This window comes from Emydura macquarii, unplaced genomic scaffold, assembly GCF_026122565.2.
Source record: "Emydura macquarii macquarii isolate MOO-44397 ecotype Brisbane River unplaced genomic scaffold, CSIRO-AGI_Emac_v2 contig_1390, whole genome shotgun sequence".
NCBI lineage: Eukaryota > Metazoa > Chordata > Testudines > Chelidae > Emydura > Emydura macquarii.
Genome location: NW_027131527.1, coordinates 18785178 through 18809556, shown reverse-complemented (window position 1 = coordinate 18809556; position 24379 = coordinate 18785178). Strand labels below are relative to the sequence as shown.

At 42.0% G+C, this 24379-nt stretch overlaps 1 protein-coding gene across 2 annotated transcripts in view; it reads left to right on the top strand.

Annotated features, from left to right (window-relative positions):
- PRKG1 (protein kinase cGMP-dependent 1) overlaps positions 1-24379 on the top strand; it is an 819482-nt gene that overhangs the window by 57385 nt on the left and 737718 nt on the right. Inside the window, exon 1 of one of the 2 annotated variants that reach the window (XM_067552761.1) lies at positions 16051-16589. The exons of the other annotated variant lie outside the window; for it this stretch is intronic. Within the exon in view, the coding sequence (XP_067408862.1) occupies positions 16279-16589 (311 nt within the window). The 5' untranslated portion in view covers positions 16051-16278. Of the gene's footprint in view, positions 1-16050; positions 16590-24379 lie in introns of those variants that run through there. 2 annotated transcript variants of the gene reach the window in all.

The following is a 24379-nucleotide window of genomic DNA, read 5'->3' as shown; positions in this document are numbered from 1 at the left end:
TATCAAATCCCCCCTCATTCTTCTCTTGTGCAGGCTAAACAAGCCTAGTTCCCTCAGCCTCTCCCCATAAGTCTTGTGCTCCAGCCCCCTAATAATTTTTGTTGCCCTCTGCTGGACTCTCTCCAACTTGTCCACGTCCTTTCTGTAGTGGGGGGCCCAAAACTGGACACAGTACTCCAAATGTGGTCTCACCACTGCTGAATAGAGGGGGATAATCACGTCCTTTGATCTGCTGGCAATGCTCCTACTAATGCAGCCCATTATGCTATTAGCCTTCTTGGCAATCAGGGCACACTGCTGACTCATATCCAGCTTCTTATCCACTGTAACCCTCAGGTCCTTTTCTGCAGAACTGCTGCCTAGCCAGTTGATCCCTCATCTGTAGCTGTGAATGGGATTCTTCCATTCTAAGTGCAGGACTCTGCACTGGTCCTTGTTGAACCTCATCAGATTTATTTTGGCCCAATCTGCCAATTTGTCTAGGTCCTTCTGTATCCTATCCCTACCTTCCAGGGTATCTACCACTCCCCCTAGCTTAGTGTCATCTGCAAACTTGCCGAGGGTGCAATCTACCCCATCCTCCAGATCATTAATGAAGATGTTGAACCAAACTGGCCCCAGGACCAACCCCTGGGGCACTCCTTGTGACCGGCTATCAGCTAGACATGGAGCCACTGATTACTACCCGTTGAGCCCGATGATTTAGCCAGCTCTCTATCCATTTTATAGTCCATTCATCCAACCCATGTTTCTTTAATTTACTGATAAGAATACTGTGGGAGACTGTATCAAAACCTTTGCTAAAGTCAAGGTATATCCCGTCCACTGCTTTCCCCACATCCACAGAGCCAGTCATCTCTTCTTAGAAAGCAATCAGGTTGGTCAGGCATGACTTGCCCTTGGTGAAGTTTTTATTTCTTCAGTAATATTAGCAATAAGAGCTACCTCTGTTTCAAGAGAGATTCCTCTGGCTTGTAAAATCTTGTTTCTGTCCTCAATACTTGAAAGAATTTTGTACCAGAAACTAGCCATCAAAAGGCATAAAAATGAGTTGAAGTACGTTTTCAGTGCTTCTACTTATGATTGAGCTTCATGTGTCAAATTTAATTCAAGAGCACATTCCAGAATACCTGGAAGATGCTTTGTGAGTGGACAGACAGCATGTGCATTCCAGCGTGTCTGACTGAGAGTGGAGTGTGTCCTATCTATTATAATCTTCCACCTCACTGGGCTAGCACTGAAAAACACAAAAAGTTGCTGACCACAATGAAGAAATGTTAATGTTTCAGTACAGGCTGCAGCAGCATTAACCCCTACAAGATTTAGTGAATGGGAACCACAAGGAGACTGCACAGCAAGTTCATTTTTGGATGTAATGCAGGCCTGAACACCTTTTATTTTTCCTGACATATTAGAGCCATTATCAAATCCTTGACCTCTACAGTCATCCAGAGGAATGTTATGACGCTTCAAGCTACCAATTAGCATTTCAGCTGTCTGTTCTCCTTTTTTAAAATCAAAGTTGATAAACTCAAGAAACCTTTCTTTAATGTTAAATGTACCATTGTCTTTGTTGTGAACTACAAATTGCAATATCAAAACATGTTGATGGTGAGAGGCATCATGAGTAACATTACATATGATAGAATAATAAATGGCCTTTTCTCTCTCTGGAAGGATGGCCTTCTGCACACTCTTACCACATAATTCAATAAACTCATTCTGACTCTCCCATGAGAGATAATGAGCCTGTCCTTTAACTGTTCTGCCCTCTGTTTGCTTCTGTTTGACTTTAGCCAAATGGTCACAAATGATGCTGTCATAATGAGCTATAATCTCAAGAGTTGCAAGAAAGTTACCATTGTGTGGGTCACCTATCAGATTATTATCTCCTTGGAATGCTAAACTTCGTGAAGCAAGAAATAAGGTAACATTCAACAATCTTTCCAATATTTCTTTCCATCTTGTAGCTTCTGTTAATATATATATTTTTTGAATCTCACTGTCTACTCCTGCCAGTGACTGCTGTAATTGCTGCCACTGGCAGTAGCAAGTTTTATGTTCTATGGTCTTTTCCTGTTCAGGAAGTTTAGTATATAGTTTACGCCATTTTTTCACAAGTGGTGAATACCCTTCGTTTTTTGCCAGCCTACTGCGTTGTTTAAGCCTCCCTTCAGGAAACAGCCGACATGAAAAACAATATAGTGATTGGTTGGTAGCACTCCAAACAAGCCAATCTCTTGGTATCCTTTCTATCTTGTTGGAAGTTTTACATTTGAGAAGAAATTCAGGAAAATTATGCCCATCAACATCTTTTGGGATTGACTTTGCTAGCTTCTTTATTTTTTCAAAAGTCAGGATGCCACATAGAACAATTTTTTGACGGATAGAATCTGTTATGTTTTCCGGCCACAAGCCTGGATCTTTGAAAACACAAGAATCAGATAGTATAGCACTACTTTCTCCTGATTCTTGTAAACCTTCTGAATGTGGTGATGCTAATGGTGATACTACCTGACTATCTTCAAGCATTAGATGGGAGACACATGATACATTTTCTGGCAGCTTTTCTTTGTCATCAATTGCCAGTGCCACAGACACAGTTTCTATACTGAAATAATTTTCATCTTGATTTTGTTCATCTGCTTCCCTAGTTAGTATATTGCCTAATTCAGAAAGGCCTTGTTTGATCTGAAAAACTGGAGGATAGATTGATGTCCTTTAGCTTCTTTTAGTTTCCCTTTCTTTGCCTGATTTGTATTTATAGCTACCACCAGACATGGCGGTACAGGGGGTGTGTGTGTGACTGTGAGTGAATTAGACACTTACTCACATATATTTTGGGCCTGCAAATCCTACCAAAAGAAGCAGCAGCACTGGCTCCCACTGTCTTATGGTACTTTGATTTGTCCCTCCCACTAGCTGTCCCTCCCTCCTGCCTATGCACAAGGAACTCTGGGACTGATAGTTCTTGATCTTGATATGATAGACCACGTCACAAAGAGGAGCACAAATCTCTCTTTGTCAAACAAAGAATCCTAGTTTAACTGCACAACCACACACACTTTCTATTCTAGAGAAGGGCCTGAGCTGGGCCAGCAGTAACTCACTGTTCAGAATGTTGCTTGAGACTGCTCTAACACTGCTTCTGATTGGCTCCAGCAAATCTCCCAAGATCTGGACAATAGATACAGGGCAATACATTTTTATAAATATTCTCAGGCATGATCTACAATTTAGCCTCAATTTTTCCTCATGGTAATGTGGGTTGCAGTCTGGGCCAGGCCCCCCTGGGCCCTGGTAAAATATATCCTCCTCCCTCTCCCCCATTTGGGGGCATTGTGTAGAGGATATGATCAGACCATTGTAATAACTTCAACTCCTAGGATAGAGTAGTGGCCATACAAATAGTGAAATAGTCAGCCTGTTGGTGGGGATAAAATTCAACCCCAGTCCTCAAAACCCAGGTGGGTATTCCTTCATATGCATACATAAGAATGCTGTTGTGTTGCAAATTTGGTATTGGAGTTTTGTGAAGGTGAAAAAAGCAAGAGTGCTGTTAATCTCCTGAGTTACATTAGAATGCCAGGACAGTCAAGCTCCTGCACCTAATAAATAAATTAAATAAAAAACAGGAATGCTTACTGCTAAATCTGACAAAAGTAGACCTATTGTGTTTTGATGATTACAGCAGTCACTTATTAAAAGCATTAACGAAGGGAAGGTTTCTTTTGATCTTTATAAACAATTTTGCACACTCCAGGGGCTGATCCTGATCTATCTTACTCCAGTGCAAATCAGAAATAACTCCATTTAAGTCAATGGAGTAACAGTAGTATAGAATCTGTGAGATCAGAATTGGGTTGTTGGCCTTTAAATTTTGTTCGGATAATCTCTGGAGACTACATCACTCTATTTTAGCATTAAGAAATATTAGGGGATGAAGCAATTATGACTTCAGTGGGAGAGGGCAGCAAATGATGGAAACCAGCTTTTTAAAGTTACCCCCCATTTGGAATTGTCTTTTGAAAGACAGGCTTAACATTAATGGGAATCTGTTCTAATTCTGGGTATAAAATCTTCATGGAAAACTTTATGGATTTCTAGATCCTATTGAGAAACCCTACCTACGTAAAAGTTTTATAGTTGCATAGGGCACACAGATATTATAAAAAGGCTTTAAAATACATTATCTCACTTTATTAATCAGCCTCTAAAAAGGAAGAAAATGCAAATTGCACCAAAACTGATCTGCCAGAAAAACTTGTATCTAGTTACAGATAGTGTACCTACTTACAATAGAAACAAATATATATGTATTTGCACTTACAGTGTATGTAGGTATGGAAAAAATTTAATAAACATCAGAGTAAATTTGGTTAGGCTATATATTTGCTTATGCACCTATCATAAACATAACTTTAAAAAAGTAGAGTATTTTAATATTGGTAAAGTAGAACACATTTATTACTTTCCAATTTCAGATATAATTTAGTTATTTTGAAGATTGGCTAGATTAATACAACATATCTAGTTCTAGATTTAGCTATCTATGATAGTTAAATGGTACATTACTAGCAAAAGGAGGTAAGACAAAGTGCCATCAGAGGGACAGCCCAGAACTACTGACAGCAGAGCTAAAACTGTTAGTACTAGAAGTTATAAAATACCACCAAAAAGCTTTAAAAACAAGCAGTGTAAAACAAAAAAGGTTTTGGAGAAAAAATGACTTGGATAATAACAATGAGCATCTTACTATTTCCTGATGTACCTTTTAAAAACATTATGTTACTATCAACAGTTTTACTATCTGAGAACAATAAAAAAACACATTGGAAAGGCTGAATAGAGACTTTGGTAAATGAAAGATGGCACCCCCAGAACATTGAGATTTGAGTGGAACTGTTCATAGATGTTGGAGAGTTTAGCTGAGGTACCAAATAATGTTTTAAAAGCGGTATGCCACAATAGTAAATTTTAGATTAACTTGTAAAATAAAGAGAGTTGATATTTCCACTCAAACCATATTACACTCTATATAGTAATTTTTGTCAAGATAAGATGGAGTACTGGTGCAACAAATCACCATTCATTAAATATCGCATCAAAAATGTTTTTAGTTGTATTACAGTAGTGTAGAGGACCCAAATTTCTTACTCTATATACAGAGTGAGAAACAATCCCGCCCTGAAGAGTTTACAATCTAAATAGACAAGACAAAGAATGGAATAGGAAACAGAGGCATAGATATAGGACTGTGACCAAGAAAGGAATAAAACCCAGATGTCCTAATTCCTAGTCCAGTGCCCTCTCATCTGGATCATATATAAGAATCTCAGAACTGTATGGTGCCAAAATCTTTTCACTGAACAGCCTAATAAAAATATTTAAAAATATGCTATTTTAGAATGTCAAAAGATTACTGGCTGTGTGAGCTTCATTGTTAACTTAATTATCTCCTGAGCCAAAGCCATTACCTGTCTGTAAGGATTCTTTCATCTCTGCAAAGGAAAATTTTGCAATCTGTATGCAGCTTTCACTTACACTTGCCCCCATCTACTGTGTGTTGATCTTTATCTTTCACATTTCTTATTTAAAATGCAAACTATAGAGTTACTAATTTTCCAGTTTTCATTTTGGTGAAAAAAATAATTAAGGGCTAAGAATCAAGTGTCCACAGTGTGGAAATGCAAATGAGGGGGGAGAAGACACAGGGAGCCTCCCCCCTACTGGGCTTGTGTAGGGACTGCTAGAATGGCAGTGATTGTGTTTAGAGTGCAAGGAATAGATCAGCTAACCTGACTAGAGCTGTTCCATGCTCTAAAGAGTGGGTGGGTAGAAGTCTACCCAGTGTACTGCCCTTTGAACCATGACACGCAGTCAGAAGCCTCATTTCATACACTCTGTAAAGTGAGTATGGAATGAGGCAGTGCTCCAAGGGAATTTGTGTTCTATCAAAAAGCCATGCCTCATTCTATATTATCTATGTATTAATACGGACACTAAATGACAGCGAGCTCTATAGGCCATTATGATCATGTCTTAGTTCCGTGATCACATATTATTGTTTCTCAAGAACTCTGTCATATTTTGCATACAGAGTGGATAGTAAATGAGGCAGTGTTGTAAGAACTGAGTTATGGGGAACCCCTTCCTGGTTCCTTGTGGGAGCTGGATGATTACAGTGAATGAGGAAGAGGGTCAAACACTGAATACTGAAGATAAAAAATTAATTGAGCACTGTCTGTCCTGCACACTGATGGCTGAATTAAAGTAAATGGAATGTGAGTGTTGGATTGGGACCTGAATGAGGCAGGGCATCCAAATTCAAGGAGCGGGCCTAGCTCCCCTACCCTTATCACAGATCCTGCACGTTCAAGGGCCCTTCAAATTTTGCATCCACCCATATGTCCCCATCTCTTGTAAAGGACAGTATATGAGGATCAGATTGATACATACTTGTCTTATATTTAATTTAATCAATCCCTAGGTTAATCTGACTTTGCCTGGAAGAAAAAAGGAAGCTGCATTTACAGGGTTTTCCTTATTTAAGTGGTGCTTTTGCTGTAAGCAGTTTCTGCCTTGGGACTACTTAGAAGAACTTATCTGTGCTGGGATATAGTCAATGTCTGACTGCAGTAAAGTGGAAAACAGCCATAAGAATTTGTTTTGAGAGTTTTCAGAATGAGTAGTTGCTTAACATGCACCCAAAGGGATTACATAAGGTATCTGATTCCCCACTCATTTTGAAGATGCCTATGAGTATCTTATACTCTATACTGGACTGACTTATTCACGTGGTCAGTTCTATGTGTTGGGGGATGAGTGTTGGTGGAGGAAGGGGTGGGAAATAAATTAAACTGCAGCTCAGCGGTGTGCCAGGAATAGAGTTGCTCAGCAACAAGAAACTCAACTGTGCTCCTGCTTCACCAGCAAGCATAGGCTGCTGGCCTACCTCCAGAGCCTAAGAAGGACTAAAGTCATGCCCGGAGTTTTTTTGGGTCTTTCCTTCTGAGCACAGGTGTTTTTTTTGTTTTTTTGTTTTTCTTCACACATTAAATGTAAGGGTATGTCTATGCTGCCGACGACTTGGGAACTTGTGGAGACCCGCTCACTCGATCCCGGAAGTGCTCGCCGGTTGACGCGATTAATCCGCTTCCCCAAAAGGAGTAAGGCCGTGTCAACTGGAGGGTGTCTCCGGTTGACACAGCACAGTGAAGACGCTGCAGTACAGCAACATAAGTAAATCGACTGGAGATACGCAAGCTACTTTATGTAGCTTACATGTCTCCCGTCAACCGCAGGCCTGAGCAAAACATCAAAACACAGCTGCTATTCTGCCCATTGTAAGGGGAAATGACTCTAGGAAATGTAACCCACCTGTCTCAGTGCTCAGTCCCTTCATTCTCCCTGCTTCAGTGCCTACCACAGGAGCCTATCTCTCTCCTACAGCAGTGCCCCTCATCCCAGCCCTCTATAGGTATCACTTGATCCCTTCCATGCTGGGTCTGATTATGGAACAGGGCTGGTTGGCTGTAGAATTCTTTGACACTTAAAGGGGTGATAATTCTCCTCCCTATTTTCAGTTTAACCTGTGCCTCCATGAGGTGGCTATGCAGGGAATGGGAATTATTCTCTTCCAAATGTTCCATCCCTCTGGGGCTGTGGAGAAAGAAGAGATGTTACCAGTTTGACACACAACATAATAGCAGCAAACGTGGATAAGGCCTTCTACTCTGCTGACAACTACAGGGGACAGAATGGAAACTCCTAATTCCACTCAGATGAGGAGGTGGGGGACCTATTATTCTCCAGCAGACTCTCCCAATTAAAGGGGCTCTCTTTTTTTTCTTCTACTTTTTCTTACTCTTATTGTTAATGTGATGTATAGAAAAATCTTCCAATGAAAGGGCGTCTTCCTTTCTGTCCCTAGGATATCTCTAGCCCCTTCTCAGAGTATTTAGTAGGTAGTATTTTAGGCTGATTGGTCCTTTAGTGACCTTCAATAGCAGACTGTTGGTCAGGGAAGACTCATTATGGGACTCTGAACATGTACGGAGTATACTTAACATTTTCCTAGTTGGTATTCTATAGGTAGAGATATAGACAATGCCCCTGGTAAAAGTGGGAGGGATTAGGGGACACTGGTGGAAAAGTGTGTTGGTTGTATTACACGAGTATTTCTGCAGTGGAAGGAGCCTCTGGGAGTAGCAAACAGCCCATGTGACTGCAGAGGTGAAGTGGATTGTAGAGGATCTGTGGCTTCTGTAGTCACACAGGTGGATTAGAGCCTTTTTATTAGTAAGAGACCAAACAATTATGGTGCTCTGTGAGGAGGACTGGATAATAAGTTTTGGTAGGATCCATGTCTAAAGATGCTTCATCAGGCACCTCACAAAATATTTTACATATTTTAATACTATGATAAAAATTTGAACATTTTATGCCTCAGGAAACTTGCCAGTTTTGCCTCAGTATTTGTAGTGTTCCTTGTCTCCTGTTTTGTCTCCTCCCCACACCAGTATTTGCAGATGCAGGCTCACCTCCATCCATAAAAGTGAGGGGGGGCATTTAGTCTTTTTTTTTTTTTTTTAAACAACAACAAAAACCTCTCCAATGAAGTAATTTCCTCTTGGATGCTTTCTGTTATTCATGCTTCTAACCTCTATGGGCCAAACATCCATAAAAGAATACAAGAAATCTAAATCTGATGATTTTTTGTGGGATAGGGCGAGGAGAAAGAAGAATCCATTATATTATGCAGATCATTCTATGCTATTATGTAGTAGTAATGTCTTCTCCTTTTGGCTTACATGATACTGGGCATTCGTTTTTGCTGTTATGTCCGCAGTGTGATATAAAAAGCTACATATGTTACAAATCATAATATAGTGCATTATTTTCCTTGTCTCATCAGCAAGCTTTTTTGTTCCAATTTTTTAAAATTTAATAGATCTTTGAGTATTGTCTGGTTTTACCTGTTCAGGTGACTTTCCTGGACAGGCAGACTGGAACATCTGCTGTTCTTTACAAGTATTGCCTCTAAATATTCCTTTCTGTTAATTGAAAGAATCTGCATACTTAAAGACCTTGAATCCCGCCATCCCCATGAGATAATGGGGATCATGAGACACATTGACATGACTTCTGTCACTTAAGAATCATTGGCATTTTAAGTGCTGTTTTCAGTGCAAAAGATTCTAGCTCTTCTGGACAGCTGTGTTCCCTCTCTTTTGTTCCACCAAGGGGAGGAGGGAGTGGGCTTTAGTTATGTTTTTGTATTGGACATATATTCATTAATAGGGCTCCACTGGGAAAAGGAAGGAAGTCTAGAAACTTCCTAAATGTTGAATCATAAATAGCATGAGCTAGTAATGTTTTTTTTTTTCAGAGAGAAAAAGGAAGAATACACTGCACGTCGTCATTAAAAAGAGTGAGAGTTGTTATAACTTAATCTTGGTAAGGTCAATGTCTATGAATCAGTAACTACAGAAGACCCCATTCATTTATCTGATTCACTATGTAGGGCACTCTTATGCCTTTGAGAGGAGGTATAGAGCCTGAATGGGAATTGTGGGAAGTATCCCTGGAAGGACACGAGCAGGTAGAATGCTTCTGAGATCACTGGGAAATATGCTCAGAAATGACAATGCTGCACCACTTTTAAAAGGTATAATGTGTACCTCACCCTCTTTCCCTCCCTTCCCTCCTGCACTGTCTCCAGTTATGAGAAAATGTGCACAAGGAACAGAGCCAAACCCACCTGACCAAGCCTCTTCTGGGTTCTGGAGTGCCCATGACCTTGCTGTCCCCCCCACCTCTTGGGCTGAAGGAGGGAAAACACAGACATTCTGGATACCCCCTGTGTTGGTGCACCAAAGGGAGAGAGAGCTACCTGTTTTCTTTCTCCTACTTGTATATCAGTGCAGGCCAGCCAGAATCTAACATTTGTAAGCTTTATTAATTTAAGGATGTAATGATAATTTGCAGACATAACATCTTGAACTGTGATCTTCTCAGATCACAAACTAAAACTAAACTAAACAAGGTCAAATCTGATTAGTCCCTGCTTTGAGACTCAAGGAAAAACTCACATGCAGGAAAATAGTGTTGGTGTTTCAGTAGGTGGCACTCTTTGCTCTGAGTCAGTACCCCAAAATAATGATATAAGGGGAGCGCTGTGCAGCTGAAGGTATTATTTCTCAGATAGGACACAATGCCACTTTTCAGATGAAATGTAAAACTAAGAACCACTTGTCACTAAAGGTAATATAGCAGTTTTTGCTAAATGCACATGTGATTCAAATTCCAGTTTACTTACATATTACTTATCTGAATTTCTATCTGTAGTTTTAATAGGGTTTGCTCTTCACTTTCTGAGTTAAACTATCATGTAGTGTTGCTGTACACTATTAAATAGCAATGTATTTCACCCCATAAGTGGTTCTATTCTATTGGTAGATAGAAATACATGTGATATTTATTTACAGAACCCTGACATTAATGTGTATGTGTATTTCTACTGCTCACGGGAAAATGTCCTGTAAACTCCCAGCAGTTCAGATCTCATGAACCCTGTTTCCTGTTTAAAACTGTAGTCTGATCTCCTCCTACAGATAGATTGGAGAGGAGCCAGTAACAGGGCTGTAGTAGATTAAACCAGAAAAAATTCCTCCAGCTGGAGGAGTAGATTTAGGAATGCACACAATCATGCATCCCTGGGTCACTGGGGTACCTTACAGCTACCCTGGCTTGTTCCAGCCTGATGGAGTCAAAGCTGATCATTGAGAGAGGCATTTTCATTTTGACTGGAGGGCTTTGAGATACCTGTTTTCAAATTGGAGGATGGCAGTTAAGTGGAAGTGCTGGCTGCGTCTGTTGACAGATGATCCTTGCAGAAGGATTTAGTAGCAATGCCATTTAAAATACAGAAGCTAGGAATATAGGAATATTTTGAATCTGTGTGCAGGTTTAGGAAAATAAGGACCATCTACCTTTAAAGGGACAGCATAAGATTCCTATTTTCAGGCACAGATGTGTGTGTCGTCTGTGGTGGGCTCATTCTTTCTTTCTGGCCAGAGATTGGAGGTCTTGACAGATGATGGGTATGTGTCAGTGTGTTGGACCTTTTGGACCAGGTGGGGAACAGAATTCCAGCTGCATGATCTGAAATAGACTTTGGAGGCCACAAGAAGGCTCACTATTACAAAGATTTACTCTGCCAAAAATTTCAGTTAGATTACAACTAGAATTGATTCTGTTCCTCAAAGAAGTTGTCACCTTCTTGTGTATAAAATACCCTTTTGTTTTCATTTATTTAATCACGAGTGTGCAGCAGCTTTTTGTGTGTGTAGCTTCTAGAGCAGATAGTTAAAGAAAACTAAGTGGCTACTTTAAAATCAGAATTCTACCTTGGGGTACTCAGCAGTACATGAACTGAGGGGTCCTTTTGTTTGTGAGCCTCATTCTTCTGCTGTGGTTTGTTGTACACTTTGGAGCTCTGAAATAGGTGCCTCATAAGGATTCCTCAGCTGGGAGCGAAGCATTAAATTATTCTATTAATACCTATGAAAAGCACTGAGAATTGGGATTGAAGTACTGTGACAAGGAGGCTGGCTCCTGTAAATGAAGTGGGTCTGGCTGGGGTAGCACCTGTAGGCTATAAAAGATCAAGGTGTGACCCAGTGAGTGAAAATCTTGATGAGTCTGTCAGGAAAAACCAGGAGAGTAGAGGAAGTCTTTGTGGAAAACTGCAGAGTGCAGAAAAGCTCTCTCCAGGCCCTCTGTAGAAAGAAGGGAAATAATCAGGAAGCCAGTGGAGGGGCTAGGAGGAAGCCAGTGGAGGGGCTAGGAGGAAGCCAGTGGAGGGGCTAGCTTGCTGACTTTCAAGTGCCAAAGCTAGTGCTAGGAGGCTGAAAAGGGCTCTGGACTAAGACATTATTGAAAGGGTAGCCTGTTGATCTTCCTGAGCCAGAGAAAGCAAAAGGCTGGGAAGGGCTGAAGTCTGAAAGTAACGAAGGGTGATTCTTGTTGGCTTTATGCTGGAGCCAAGGGCCCCGTAGGGCTGAAGGCAGGGCAGCAGCGAAGGAACTTACCCATTGACATCTCCAAGGCTGGGGAGCTGGACTCAAAGGAACCATCAGAGAGCCAGAGTGAGTGAGGGATGCTCCCAGCAGAGAGGCTGTGTGGGTTCTTGCTGGGAAGAGCAGGGTTGTGCTCCAATTGGAAGGGCTGGAGTAGCTGTCCTGGTATAAGGATGGGAGAGCACTGTGAAGGGTGAGTTGGGGCATGGGTGAGGGCTTCTGGGACTGCATCAGAGAGCAGTTGTGGACAGGGACTTTGGGGCTGTATTAGCTGTGTTGCCTGGATTATGATGGTGGGACTTGACATGCACAAGGCTTTCTCTTCTAATAAATTAGCCCCACAAGGGCTCCTTGTACTTAGAAAAGACTCTTCAGACTATTTGTGGGGACTCTGGTGGAGGGAAACTGAAGTAAAGTGTGTCTGTCATGCTGCAGCCTGCCAGTGGAGGGTGCTCTAGGTGGAGCGGCCTTATGACAAGTACTTTTCTTGTAGAATTTTTTTAAAATTATTTTTGAGTGAGACAGTGCTCCAGCTCCCTCACAGACAGAACTGTCACTGAGAACACAAACTGGTTGGTGTTACCAGAACACTGACACATGAGATGCAAGAAAGGAGATCCATACTGATTTCACAATTGCACTGTGGTGTCCTACAGACATCAGAAAACAAATGCTTTTAAGCTACTGTCAACAGTCTTCAGAGTTGATAACTTGGCAGGATTTGACTGATAATTGGTAAAGTGCTTTGGGATCCTTTGGGCTAAAAGTTGTATTAAAAAAAATTAACCTCATTTATTGTTTGTTTGTATTCTTTTTGTTTGTTGTAACTTCTCACTTCATTTGGATCTCACGGTTTCCATGGGTACCATAAGAGCCTGTCTTTTTATCCATAATTATGTATTTTATTTTAGAAATAAGTTAGAGTAACGTGATCAGTTTTATTGGTCATAAAAATGCCAAAAGCAATGCCTTAAGGGACAGAGTAAGCAGAAGATGTGTAGACTTTTAAAACCATTTCTGCCAACCTATTTCAGCATCATGTGTATGATGCTTCATAATACACATCAGTCCTGACCTTCTACAACTTTGCCAGCATTATTGATCTAGTGTAATTTCAGGGATGCCTTTTCTTTTACAAGTAATAAACAGATATCTAGACTGTAGGTTATGCATTGTTAATGAAATCTAAATAAAAGAATTATATAGCTTTGTTTGTTACTCAAAAGTTTATATTTTATAATTTCCATCTTGTGTAACTTAAGCCCATCAGACTTCAAAACAATTGTTAACAGCCTTATCTAGGTGTCAGTGTCCTATCTGAAAGAGAAAAAAATGAAAAATTAAACCTTGATTGAAAGAAAGGAAATTATAGAACATCTGTTTTAACATTGATTTCCAGTTTCTAAACAGCAAGGGTGCATTTGCTTGACTCATCTTTAAAATAGAAATAGTGTGATAGTATTTGGTGTTGTGAATCTTAGTAAATTGTGCAGGTTTTATTTAAGTGGGGGAAAATATGCAGCAAGAATGGGTTCAGAAGTTAAAGCACTTTAGAAATTGTCCACATTTTGAAAAGAAATGAAATTGTATCACTCTTGAATTTAACACAAATGCAGCCAAAAGATTTAAGCTGCTGCATATTTATTTGAAATAGCATTTAAACATTGAGTGTAACCCAACATTTTCTTGAAAAATATAGGGGGAACCAAATACACTCACGAAGCCACAGAAGCTCACAAAGTGTCCAGCCTCTTTAAAACAATAGTTTTGCATAAGGGATTTGCAAAGTGTTTTTTCAGCTATTCATTCTTAATATTATAGAGACCCTCAGCATGTGGAAAAGCTGGGACTGTGGTGGAGATAGTCAAGTGGCAGTAATCAACAACAGGAAAAAGATAAAGCTGGATCTATCTGCATTCTGCAGCATCTTGCCTATTTTCAATCACAAGTATAATTTTCAAATTATACTTTCAAAATGGGGAACAATCTAGCCACTCTTATTGTCCAAAAAGAGTTTGGGCCCTGATACATCCTAGCAGATGAGGGCTGCGAACACCCATTTCTGGCATCCTACATCTGTTACCTTCTGCCAATTTTTGGCTCTTCCCCCAAATTCTAATACCTAAAGGGAGACCAGATGTAACCACTTGTACTGCACTGAAAATAACCCCAGAACCATAACACCGCATGGTATATGAGTGCTGCAAAAACCAGATCCAGCATCTGGATCCACCTGCAACTTGGCAACTTCTATCCTTAAACCACCAAACTGTATAAAAGTTGAGCAAGTACAGCCAGTGCATGGGCCCTGCTGGATCCTACCATTTTTTTTGGTACCAAGGCCCCAAATTATACTTCTCAAACATGTATTACTGCTCCTACTAGACCAGAAAATCTATGCTCCAAAACATCATTTGCAAGACAAGCTAAAACACACATTTGATGCCTGGGTCTTGCTGGATCCAGAAAATTTTTGGCCACAAACTTCTAAATTCTATTGCATGAATAGAAGCCAAATGTGTCTGCTCCCATTCCATTATAAAAATCTGGATACTGATACATTCTGGCACACAAACAGGTGAAAAATCCAAATATGCCTTGGGACCTGGATCCAGCAGAGTATAGCCAATTTTTTCACTTGCATCCTTAATGTTTTACCTTCTAGATAAAAATCAAATGTAACCATATTTTTAGATATGCTTTTTCCATTGCTCTTGGGCCAGTGTATCAGTATCTAGATGCTCCTAGCGAGGTAGGAGCAGCTACACTTGTTTGTTTGGATTATACAGTATGGAGATTTATGGCCAAAGGATTTTGTGACTTTTCTATTGCACAGTGGAAATTGGCAGGATCAAGGTGCCAGGTTCTTTGCACTATTCTGATGGAATTTGGTTGGGTCTGGACTTTCTTGGTGCAGCAAAATGGTGCTCTTTTTCTATTAATGCTGTGGAACATGGGGGATAAAAACGGACTGGATCCAGCTACTGGAACCAATTTGTATGCTCTTATTCTACTAGAATGCATCTGAGTCTAGACATTTTACTAGGAGGGCTATGCTTGTTCTCTATTCATGTAGTGGATTTTTTGGGGATTGCTGCCTGAACGTGGCAGGCTCCACCAGGATGCAAGTGACAGCCACGGTTTTTGAATGTGCCAGAGTACACGCTTGGGTGCGGGGGGAGGGGGGAGTGGAGGAATGTGCAGTAGGAGAGGCTCTACCTATTCTGTATTCATGCTGTGCAATTCGGCAAGATCCTAGGAACCCTCAGCAACAACCATGAACAAAGCTTGCGCTCAGCGCCGTTTTAGGTTAAAGGAGAGTTCAGGCTTCTTCCAAATTTAAAACTGGCTTACTCGTGTGTAAAACATTAACTGTAGCTCCTCTTTCCAATAGTTTTAATGATAGTGAATTAATGAATAAGCAAACTGTTGGCTGTCAAAAATAAACAAACTGTTGCCTAGGAAAGGGGGAAGTAAAGAGATCCCACAATGTAACTTCACTGAGTGGAGGCAGAGAGAAAATCACGAAGGTTATTTTTTGCAGTTTGAGTCGTTTTGGCAGCATTATTTATTTACTGGGAGGGGGGAGCAACTGCAAGTGTAGAGCGAACTGCACCCGCGGTGGAGGTTGGACGTGCCCTGAAAACGTGGCATGGGAAAATGTGAAGGGTCTGGAATGCAACATCTCCTTCTGGTGCCCCCGCTTCCAAAACAGAGTCCGAGAGGGAGGATCGGAAAACTCGTTATCCTTAAAGTAGCCCTCACCGTGACACTGTCATAGGGAAAGTGCATGAGCTACGGCATCCTGCAGACGCCCCTTTCTCTCTCTCTCTCTCTCCCCCCCCTCACTCCCTCTGTCTGTGTCTCTCCCTCTCTCCAGTCGAGCCTGACGCAGGCAGATCGAAATCACCCTTAACAACCCAGCCTCCGGTAGCTTGGTGCCGGTGGGGTTCCGTTTAAGATTATGTCTCTAATCCTCCTTCCGTAGCTCCGCGCTCCTCTTTGCCAAATCACCCAGCCACCGCGCAGGCTGGAGGCGTGTTTAAAGGGCGAGCGGAATCTGCCGGCGGCAGGTCGATCGGGAGCGATCGGCAAAGTTGGCTGAAGTGGGAAGCTGCGGCTACTTCGGGGAAAGTTGCTGGGAGCGGAGGAGACGCAGGCTCCGGAGGAAGGAGCCCCTGGCCAGAGGAGGAGTATGGGCACTTTGCGGGATTTACAATACGCGCTGCAGGAGAAAATCGAGGAGCTGAGGCAGCGGGATGCGCTCATAGACGAACTGGAGCTGGAGTTGGATCAGAAGGACGAACTGATCCAGAAACTACAAAACGAGCTGGACAAGTACCGCTCGGTGATCCGGCCCGCCACCCAGCAGGCGCAGCAGCAAAGCTCCAGCACCCTGCATGGGGAACAGAGGACCAAGAGGCAGGCAATTTCAGCCGAGCCCACCGCATTTGACATCCAGGATCTCAGCCATGTCACCCTTCCTTTCTACCCCAAGAGCCCACAGTAAGCAGGGTTTAAGCGTTGTGTACATATGGCATCCTGTCTGGTAGTTGAATGGTCTCTGTATTGTCTGTCATCCACTTGTTTAGACGAGTCCTGCACCTTCTGCTTTCCATTTATGTTCTCATCCTCAGAAATATTTCCCTTAACGCTTCTCTTGGGCTGCCCACATTTCTTCAGCCACAGTAACTGCACGCATCCGTGTTCCGCTGTGTCTTTGTCAGATGTCAAGGCGCTTCCGAGCCCCTGTGAGCAGAGTTCCTAGACCGTGAAGGGGGAAAGCGCATTCTCCCCATTACCGTGGTAAAATTGCCCATCCAAACCCCTCCTCCCCCCCCAAACCGCCCCTGCCCCACTAACTGCAGCTTCATCAGACTGTCTTTTCCAATGTGGTACGTTTGTCTTTTTTTTGTTGTGCTCATGGTTTCTGCCTTGAATTTATCCGCATTGCTGAGTGATCGACGTTTGAACTATAGGAAGCAAAATAGAATTTGCTATCATGATTAAGGTGTCCTCTTATCGACCACCGATGATAAAGGTATTGCTAATTCCAGAGCTGATTTCATTGAATTTGCCTTTCTGGATGCTAAATCTCTTGATTTCTTCCCCCCCCCCCCCCCATATTGCATCAGAAGTGTGGGTTTTTTAAAAGGTCTTACCTGACGCAGATCCATAGTGTTACTATTTCCACAGCGCTCTGCATAACTGCTTTGCACGTTTCCGGGGTTCAAGGATGTATCTAAGCTGGGAAGATTTGCACTCTTATTATTTGGGTTCCGAGAGGCAGCTAAGTTCGCACATTTCAGATTTTAATCATCGCCCTTCGGTACGCCTAACTTGGATATAAAAATTGGCTCTTGGTTGTAGTTTAGCAGCCAAGCCTACCGGACTACTAAAGGAGATTCAAAATATCAATCCAACACACAACACCCACTAAAGTGCATTTCAGTAATCAGTGAGGTGGTGATACAACTGACAAAACCAAGGAAATTCCGAGGTTAAAAGTTGCGTTGCATTTACACACTCAGCCAATTATATTTAAGTATTGCAGCACATGTTACTAGGCGCTGCTCGGAAACTCCTGCACTGTCTATGCGCAACAGGAGTGAAGGGCTCAGGGAAAGAGAGAGTGTTTTCTTACTCTTGTTAATTTATTTCCATCCTCAGTAGTCTTTGTCTACATCGTTCTGTGCATTAGTGCTGTAAGTGGGCTGCTGAAAACTTGGCAGTCGTCCTTAGTTCGGGTGTGTAAGAAAGTATTTTCCTTGGTGCTGGTAATGCAGCCTCTGCATATTTCCCCTTCAGTCTGAGGTGAAAGAAGGTGTTAATGGTTTAATGGGGCAGGGAATGTAAGTAATCGCGGATGTTGTTTATAATAGAGGGGCCGCTGATTTTTGAGTTAAAAGAACAGTAACAAGAACGCTTACTTGGAAATACCGGCGACCCCTACTTCTATGTTAGTCTTGTAGATGAATTTTATTTATTGGCAGACATGCTTGTGTATCTAATGAGGTATGTGGCCTTGTCTACTTGTGCACATTTGGGTAAGGAAAAAGTCATAAACTGACAGTTCTTTGGACAGTTTACAGTTCTGTGGCATTTCATTGGGTTTTATGGGGGGCTTTGGAGAAATAAACATCAAGCAATTAAATTCATTCAAAGATGAAATAGTTAAGTGTGAACAACGATCAACACAAACAAGGTATCTCTTGACAATGAAAATCAAAGCTGATCTAAAGCTTTGTGGCGCGTAATGTAGAGTGAAAGGTGAGTAGTTGGTGAGTGACTGACAGATATGAGAAATTCCTTGTCTGACATTCTGTCCAACTACGAGAAAAACAGGGAAGACCCTGAGATTGAAAACAATGCGCAGGTTTCCAGACTCACGTTCTGAGTAATACCCTGCCTTTCTTGATATTACTTCTCCCTGCGCTTGTGAGTTTTTTCGGGGGGGGGCGAGAAGCTACTCCATTGGCTTTCTCCACTGTCAACAAAGCAGATGAAGGGAAAGTTGCAATAAATCTCTTTCGAGCTTTAAATAAAACTGGGAGATCATCTATCCTTGTTTCACACTTGCCGTCACAGACTATGCAAATTGGTTTAAGTGAGAAACTATAACTAAACTTGGTTTAAGGGAGAAACATCCTCCATACAGTGGAGTCTTTTTGACTACCCAATACATCTTGGTGATTTTGGGTCCCATAATCACAAAAAAGCTTGTATACTTTTTAATGTATGGCTTATATTAAAACATCACATACCGTTTCATTTATTATCTACATGCTTATTTAAGACTCATTTTGGAAATGTTTTTCATTTTGATATCAAAAGGTTTAGAGTTCAATATGCTAACTTAGAATATTCTCATAGACCATAAGATGAGTAGGAATGTGTGTAGGTGGGGCAAGTGTGGTATATGAAAAATCTGCTAAGTAAAATACATACCCATATAGCTAGTATCTTGAACAAGTAATTGTCTATCCTCTTTCTATTTGATTCGGATCACAGCCTGTCTAATATTCTGTTTAATTATTTGACGTGCCCAAACATATTTCTTGTCTGTAGCCATCAGACTTGTCTCATTAAGAGCTAAAATTTAGATTCCCTGCTTTTGGGATGCCTTTTATTATGCCTGCAGTCACTCCAGCTTGTCAGAGGCTGGAAGGCGAGAGAGACCTCATTAAGTCAAATCTGTCTAATGTTTATAGCTGACATTTTCCTTACGGTATGAGCGGCTGGTGAAAGGAGGGAGGGATTTCTCACAACATGGCTTATAAAGAGTTGCTAAGACCATTCTTGTACTAGCTCCTTTTCCCATGTGGGCAGTATGAAGCAGGGCACTCCTGCAGTTTATGACACGTGGCCATTGTATTCATTCCAGTTTGTATGTTCTTGCACATAGAAAAGCCCTAGAAGACTCTGTGTCCATGAAACCGAGAATAAGCACGGAATAGTATGTCTGTTTTTCTCAGCAGCCAGATTGAGTGAGTGCACGCGGTGGTAACAGATTTGAAGTTTGAGTTATAAATTCACAGAAGTGATTCTTCTTGGAAAGTGACATAATGGAATCCCACATAATGGAATCTGATTAAAGATTTGGATTATGGATTGTGGATATTCCTATTGTTTTACATAAAAGGTGGTTATTTAAACCCATGTGAACAAGTGAGTGTGACCTCCTCTTATTTGGTGATACTTTAAAATATCATATGTTGCATACCTTTATGTCTAAATCTAATACATCAACACAACGCTTTTAAAACGTTAATTCGAAGTCTGTAGGCCCTGTGTAAAATGTCAAATGTAGTAGTTGTGGCTATGATTTTTTTTAGAAAAAAATACGGTGATATAGAAAGCGCTATTTGGAGTTGGCAAAAATATTTTCATATTAGTACATAAGAACCACTTTCCATGCAAGCGCACGGGCAATTCAGATCCAGTTGTGAGTCAGAAATAGAGATTTAATTCACTGTGTTCCCCAAATACTGACGGGTTCATGTAATAACATCAAAATAGGGTATTTTGCTGGCAATCTTTTATTGAGAGAACGCATTTGCAAGAGTGCGCTTCTAATCCTTTCAGGCCCCTTTTAGTAAGGTAAGGGTGGGAGGCAGGGGAGTGATTTCATACTGCAGCTGATTGGTTGCAATTCTTCAATAGTTCAAGAATGTAACTGTAATGTGTGGTTTTGAGTGACTGTAACATTCCACTGGGGGATGATTTTTATGTCTCTTTACGTGAAACGGGGGTTTATTTGAAAATGTATCATTCCACAGAGAGATCTAATTCCATTTTCAAACCTTGTACATCGCATCCTATTAATTGTTTCAGTGCTGTATAACCCTTGTAGGACATGCTTGGCCCTCCTACAATTAGTTGAGATCACACTGCTTTAGTAAAACCCAAGACTCATTAACATTAGGTGAAGGGCAGCCTGCTCTCTTCGATTCACACGGTTTCGCTCAAGGTTTGCTGCAGTTAGTGTATTTCCCTGCAGCTCTAGGCAGAAGTGTAGTTATGTGTTTAATTTACTTAATCATTAATAGTCATTTAGGAGAAAACCATGCACATCCTTTCAGTGCTTCCATGGGCACTAGAACAATTAAGACGTCAATGGGCTCCGTTGGAAGGAGGTAGCTTAAGGTGCTTTAGGGCTAGTTTGAGGGGCAGCCAAGTTCTGCAGGGCCGAAAAGGGCGTTTATAAGAGAAACACTAAGAGAGCCTTAAACCCAGAAGCACTGGCTGCTGCCACTAGAATACAAATGGCAGCTGCCTCAGTCGGTTGGGCACCATTGCCAGGCTTGTGTTCCGTGTTGTTAGGATTTGCTGCCCTAATGGGGCTGGGCAGAGGGGGAAGGAAGCAGATTCTGTTGCTATTGTCGCTGTTGACTGCTCGGGCCTGGGCACATTTTTTGCCTGGGCTGCTTAGCAATGGAGGCGCTCCACGGTCTCCTAGCAACCGCGCGCAAACGCTCGGCCGCCGCTCTTTGCGCCGTCTCTCCTCTAGGTGCCTGGCCGGGCCCACGTTCGCCCGTCAGCCCAGCCACTCTCATTGGCCCCTGAGCCAGCGTCAGACGCCCCGAGGAGAGCCAGTTACGCGAGCCTAGCGCTGGCGTTTCAGATTCCCGTCCGAGCGGCGTAGCGGTGCTTCTCCCCTCCTGTCTGTGTCCGCTCGGATGGGGCTCGGCTGCCGGCGAAATATTTCAACTATTCGGGCTAATGGGCGGCGCGTGGGATTTGCCGCCTCCTCCCCCGCCTAGCGCGAGAGCGGCGGGAAGGGCCCCTTTGTCTGCCTGCGCGGTGCGGCTCTAGCGCGGCGGGGCGGGGCGGGGCTAGTTCAGACGCAAGTGGAATTGGTGGAGCTGTCGGGGCGGGGGGCGGCGGATCCCAGCCTCTCCTGCTGCGCCCGTCGCCCCGCACTCCCTGTGTAGAAGGGGGAGAGGCTGAGGATGCAGAGCAGAGTTCCCAGAGCTAGGATTGCCACCCCCCACCGCCTCAGCTTGGACACCCGGGGTGGTATGAAGTGGAAGGCCGAGGGTGGGGATGCCCAGGGTTCAGGAGCCCTGAGCTGTTCTGGGGGGAAGTTTGGGGGGAGAAGGCTCCTGTCAGCTACAAGACCTGACCCCTCGTTTGCAAGTCAGTCATGCATCAGTGTCCTGAAAGGGTTAACTCCCCTCTTTGCTGCGGGGGGCCGCGGTTCCCCTTCCCTGGGTATTTGCGATAGTGTGTAGGTTGCAGCGGAGAAAGACGTCCAGCCCTTGCAGCTTCAGGCTGTAGCAGCCTCCCTCCCTCCCTCCGCTCTGTCTTCCCAGCCAGCTGAAGTTTTTTCCACAGATATTTTGTCCTTTTAAGGCAAATAGCCGGAGCTCAACACTAGCTCTCGAATTGAAACAGACTGCATCAGTAGTGAGAAAAGCAACCCCCCCCCTCCACACACACTCACACCCCCCTTCGAGCCCCTTCCCCCTAACCCCATGTCTCTGGTCAAGTTCCACAGTGTGTTTAGAAAACCTGTACAGCCATTCCCATTGCACAAAAAACATGTTTTCAACCCTGGTGCTCACAGGCTAAGGCAAGCTGTGCCTCCCACATTCCACAGGATGTGTTAGGGTTCGGATTTTTCTAGTGAAGTAAGAGTGGCTACATTTGTTTATTATTTAGCTTGCATAATTTGAGGGTTGGGGGAAAAATTGGTCAGATCCAGGTTCTGGATAGGAGTTTTGGCAGCACTCTTGTGCTGGAAGCACCAAGGACCAGTTTCTTCTGGTACAGTAGGAGCGACTCTTATTCTCTATCCCATAGAATTTAGGGAATTGAGGCCAAAAACTGGCAGAATCCAGCTATATCCATCTTTTCTTCCCCCACACTTCCACTGAAGCTCTGGTCCAGTTGCCACCACCTCTCCAGTCCTCCTCCTGTCTGGATTCAGCCTGATGGAGGGTACTGGTAGCTTATTTCTCCCCCTGACTGTTGCTGTAAACCCTTTGATAAATGGTTAGACACTTCTAATTGTTTCTGATAGGGCCCATTTAAATGTGTAATTTAATAATTATTTCCTAGGGCTAAGAATGGCAAAAGGAAAGACTTTATATGCAAGATGAATGTTTAATATAATTGCAAATACCTCTGATTGAAAATAAGCTTCATCTAATCAGTGTCAATAGCAAAGTGTTTTCTTCTCTCTGTAACATGAAAACAGCAGACATATAGCACATAAAGCACAGCAGATGTAATAAGGATATCTGAAGGAAGAGGGGCATTAATTACAGAGTGAAGTTAATCATAAGGAAAAATAAACTTTTTATTAAGAATACATGTTCATGTCACACATTTGCTTATTGTACCTAAATGTCATGGGTAAAATGACATGAATTGGGGTAGGTAAGCCTACTTTAATATGTTAACATTTTATTCTCCAGTAATTTGATGTGAAGGAATCTGAATGATTGCCAAAGCACTGGAAAATCCACAGGACCCTGCCTAGCGATTTCCAGTGGAAATATTACCAGATTTAGGAATTCTCACATTAAACTGCATGGTCAATAAATTGCCTGTAAATCTTGTGGAAGTGATGTGACTTGAAGCAAAACAAGTTCTGAATTTGTGAAGGGTACCATAAAATATAGAGAGAACCTGGTGAAGTCTTAAAATATCTAATGTGTCTAATAATTTAAGCTTACTTTCTCATCCCAGGAAACACTTGTGTACAGAAAAAACACCGGTGATAATTGCATTATGTAGTGCACTGGGCTGTATTTAATATTGAAGTTTTATACAGTTACTTTCAAATAATGCTTTTATTCTAAATTAACATATTATTTCACAATATAACTATTACAGTAAAAGAGGGTGATTTCTATTTTAATTGTCCACAATTCTGCAGATGATAAATACACCTTGCTTGAGAAAAATATTTGATATTTTCTACAACAGTCATTCCACAGTGGCAGCAAGCCTGCCTAAGGAGAATACCTTTTGAGATAATGTGAAGTCTTCTGGAGGGTATACTGTACATCATCCTAACTATCCAGCCAATTCTGTAAGTTACAGTTTTGATAGCATTTCTAACTTGAGCCTCTGAGAGAGAGAAGAGAGTACTATCATGCCAAAGAAGAAAAATGAGAACTGTGAGTTTTGCCCCTCTGGAGTTATTGTTTATGATAGAATATAACATAGATTAGTCACACTCTGCTAGTTGTGCATGTGCATGGATAATGCACTGTATGAGGAGGCACAACCGATGCTGTTGTCATTTTCAGATTTAGTTTATTGAAAACATTAATGACTGAATTACAAGTTTCACATATATATATATGCAAAGAAAATCTTATATTGGGTTTACGTGGGTTTGACAGGAAAACATGTCTTTTTGATTATATAACTGAAGTCAAACTAGGAGACATAAAAACATTGGGATAGTTTGTGATGTTCTATGAAACAATTTATGGCAGCAGTGGGTGTGGGGGAAAGCTGGATACAGAACAGAAAATAACTCAAAATATGCATTACAAGCAGTAACATATGCAGTAAGGCCCTGATCTTGATTTACCCATGCAAGTAGTACCATTGACGCAATGAGTCAAACTTGCAATTTAGAGGAGCTTTGAAGGTCACTGGAGTGCAGCAATACCTGGCTGTGTCCATTTTTCCCAGCTGGTGTGCTGTGGCTTCAAAGGGGAGAAGCACAAATCTTCTGATGACCACTTAATACACCTTTTATAGCATTTTTTTTTTTTTGTGATATGGAAATGGTGCAGGATCTGGCCCTGCTAAAATGAGTGAGGACTAATTGA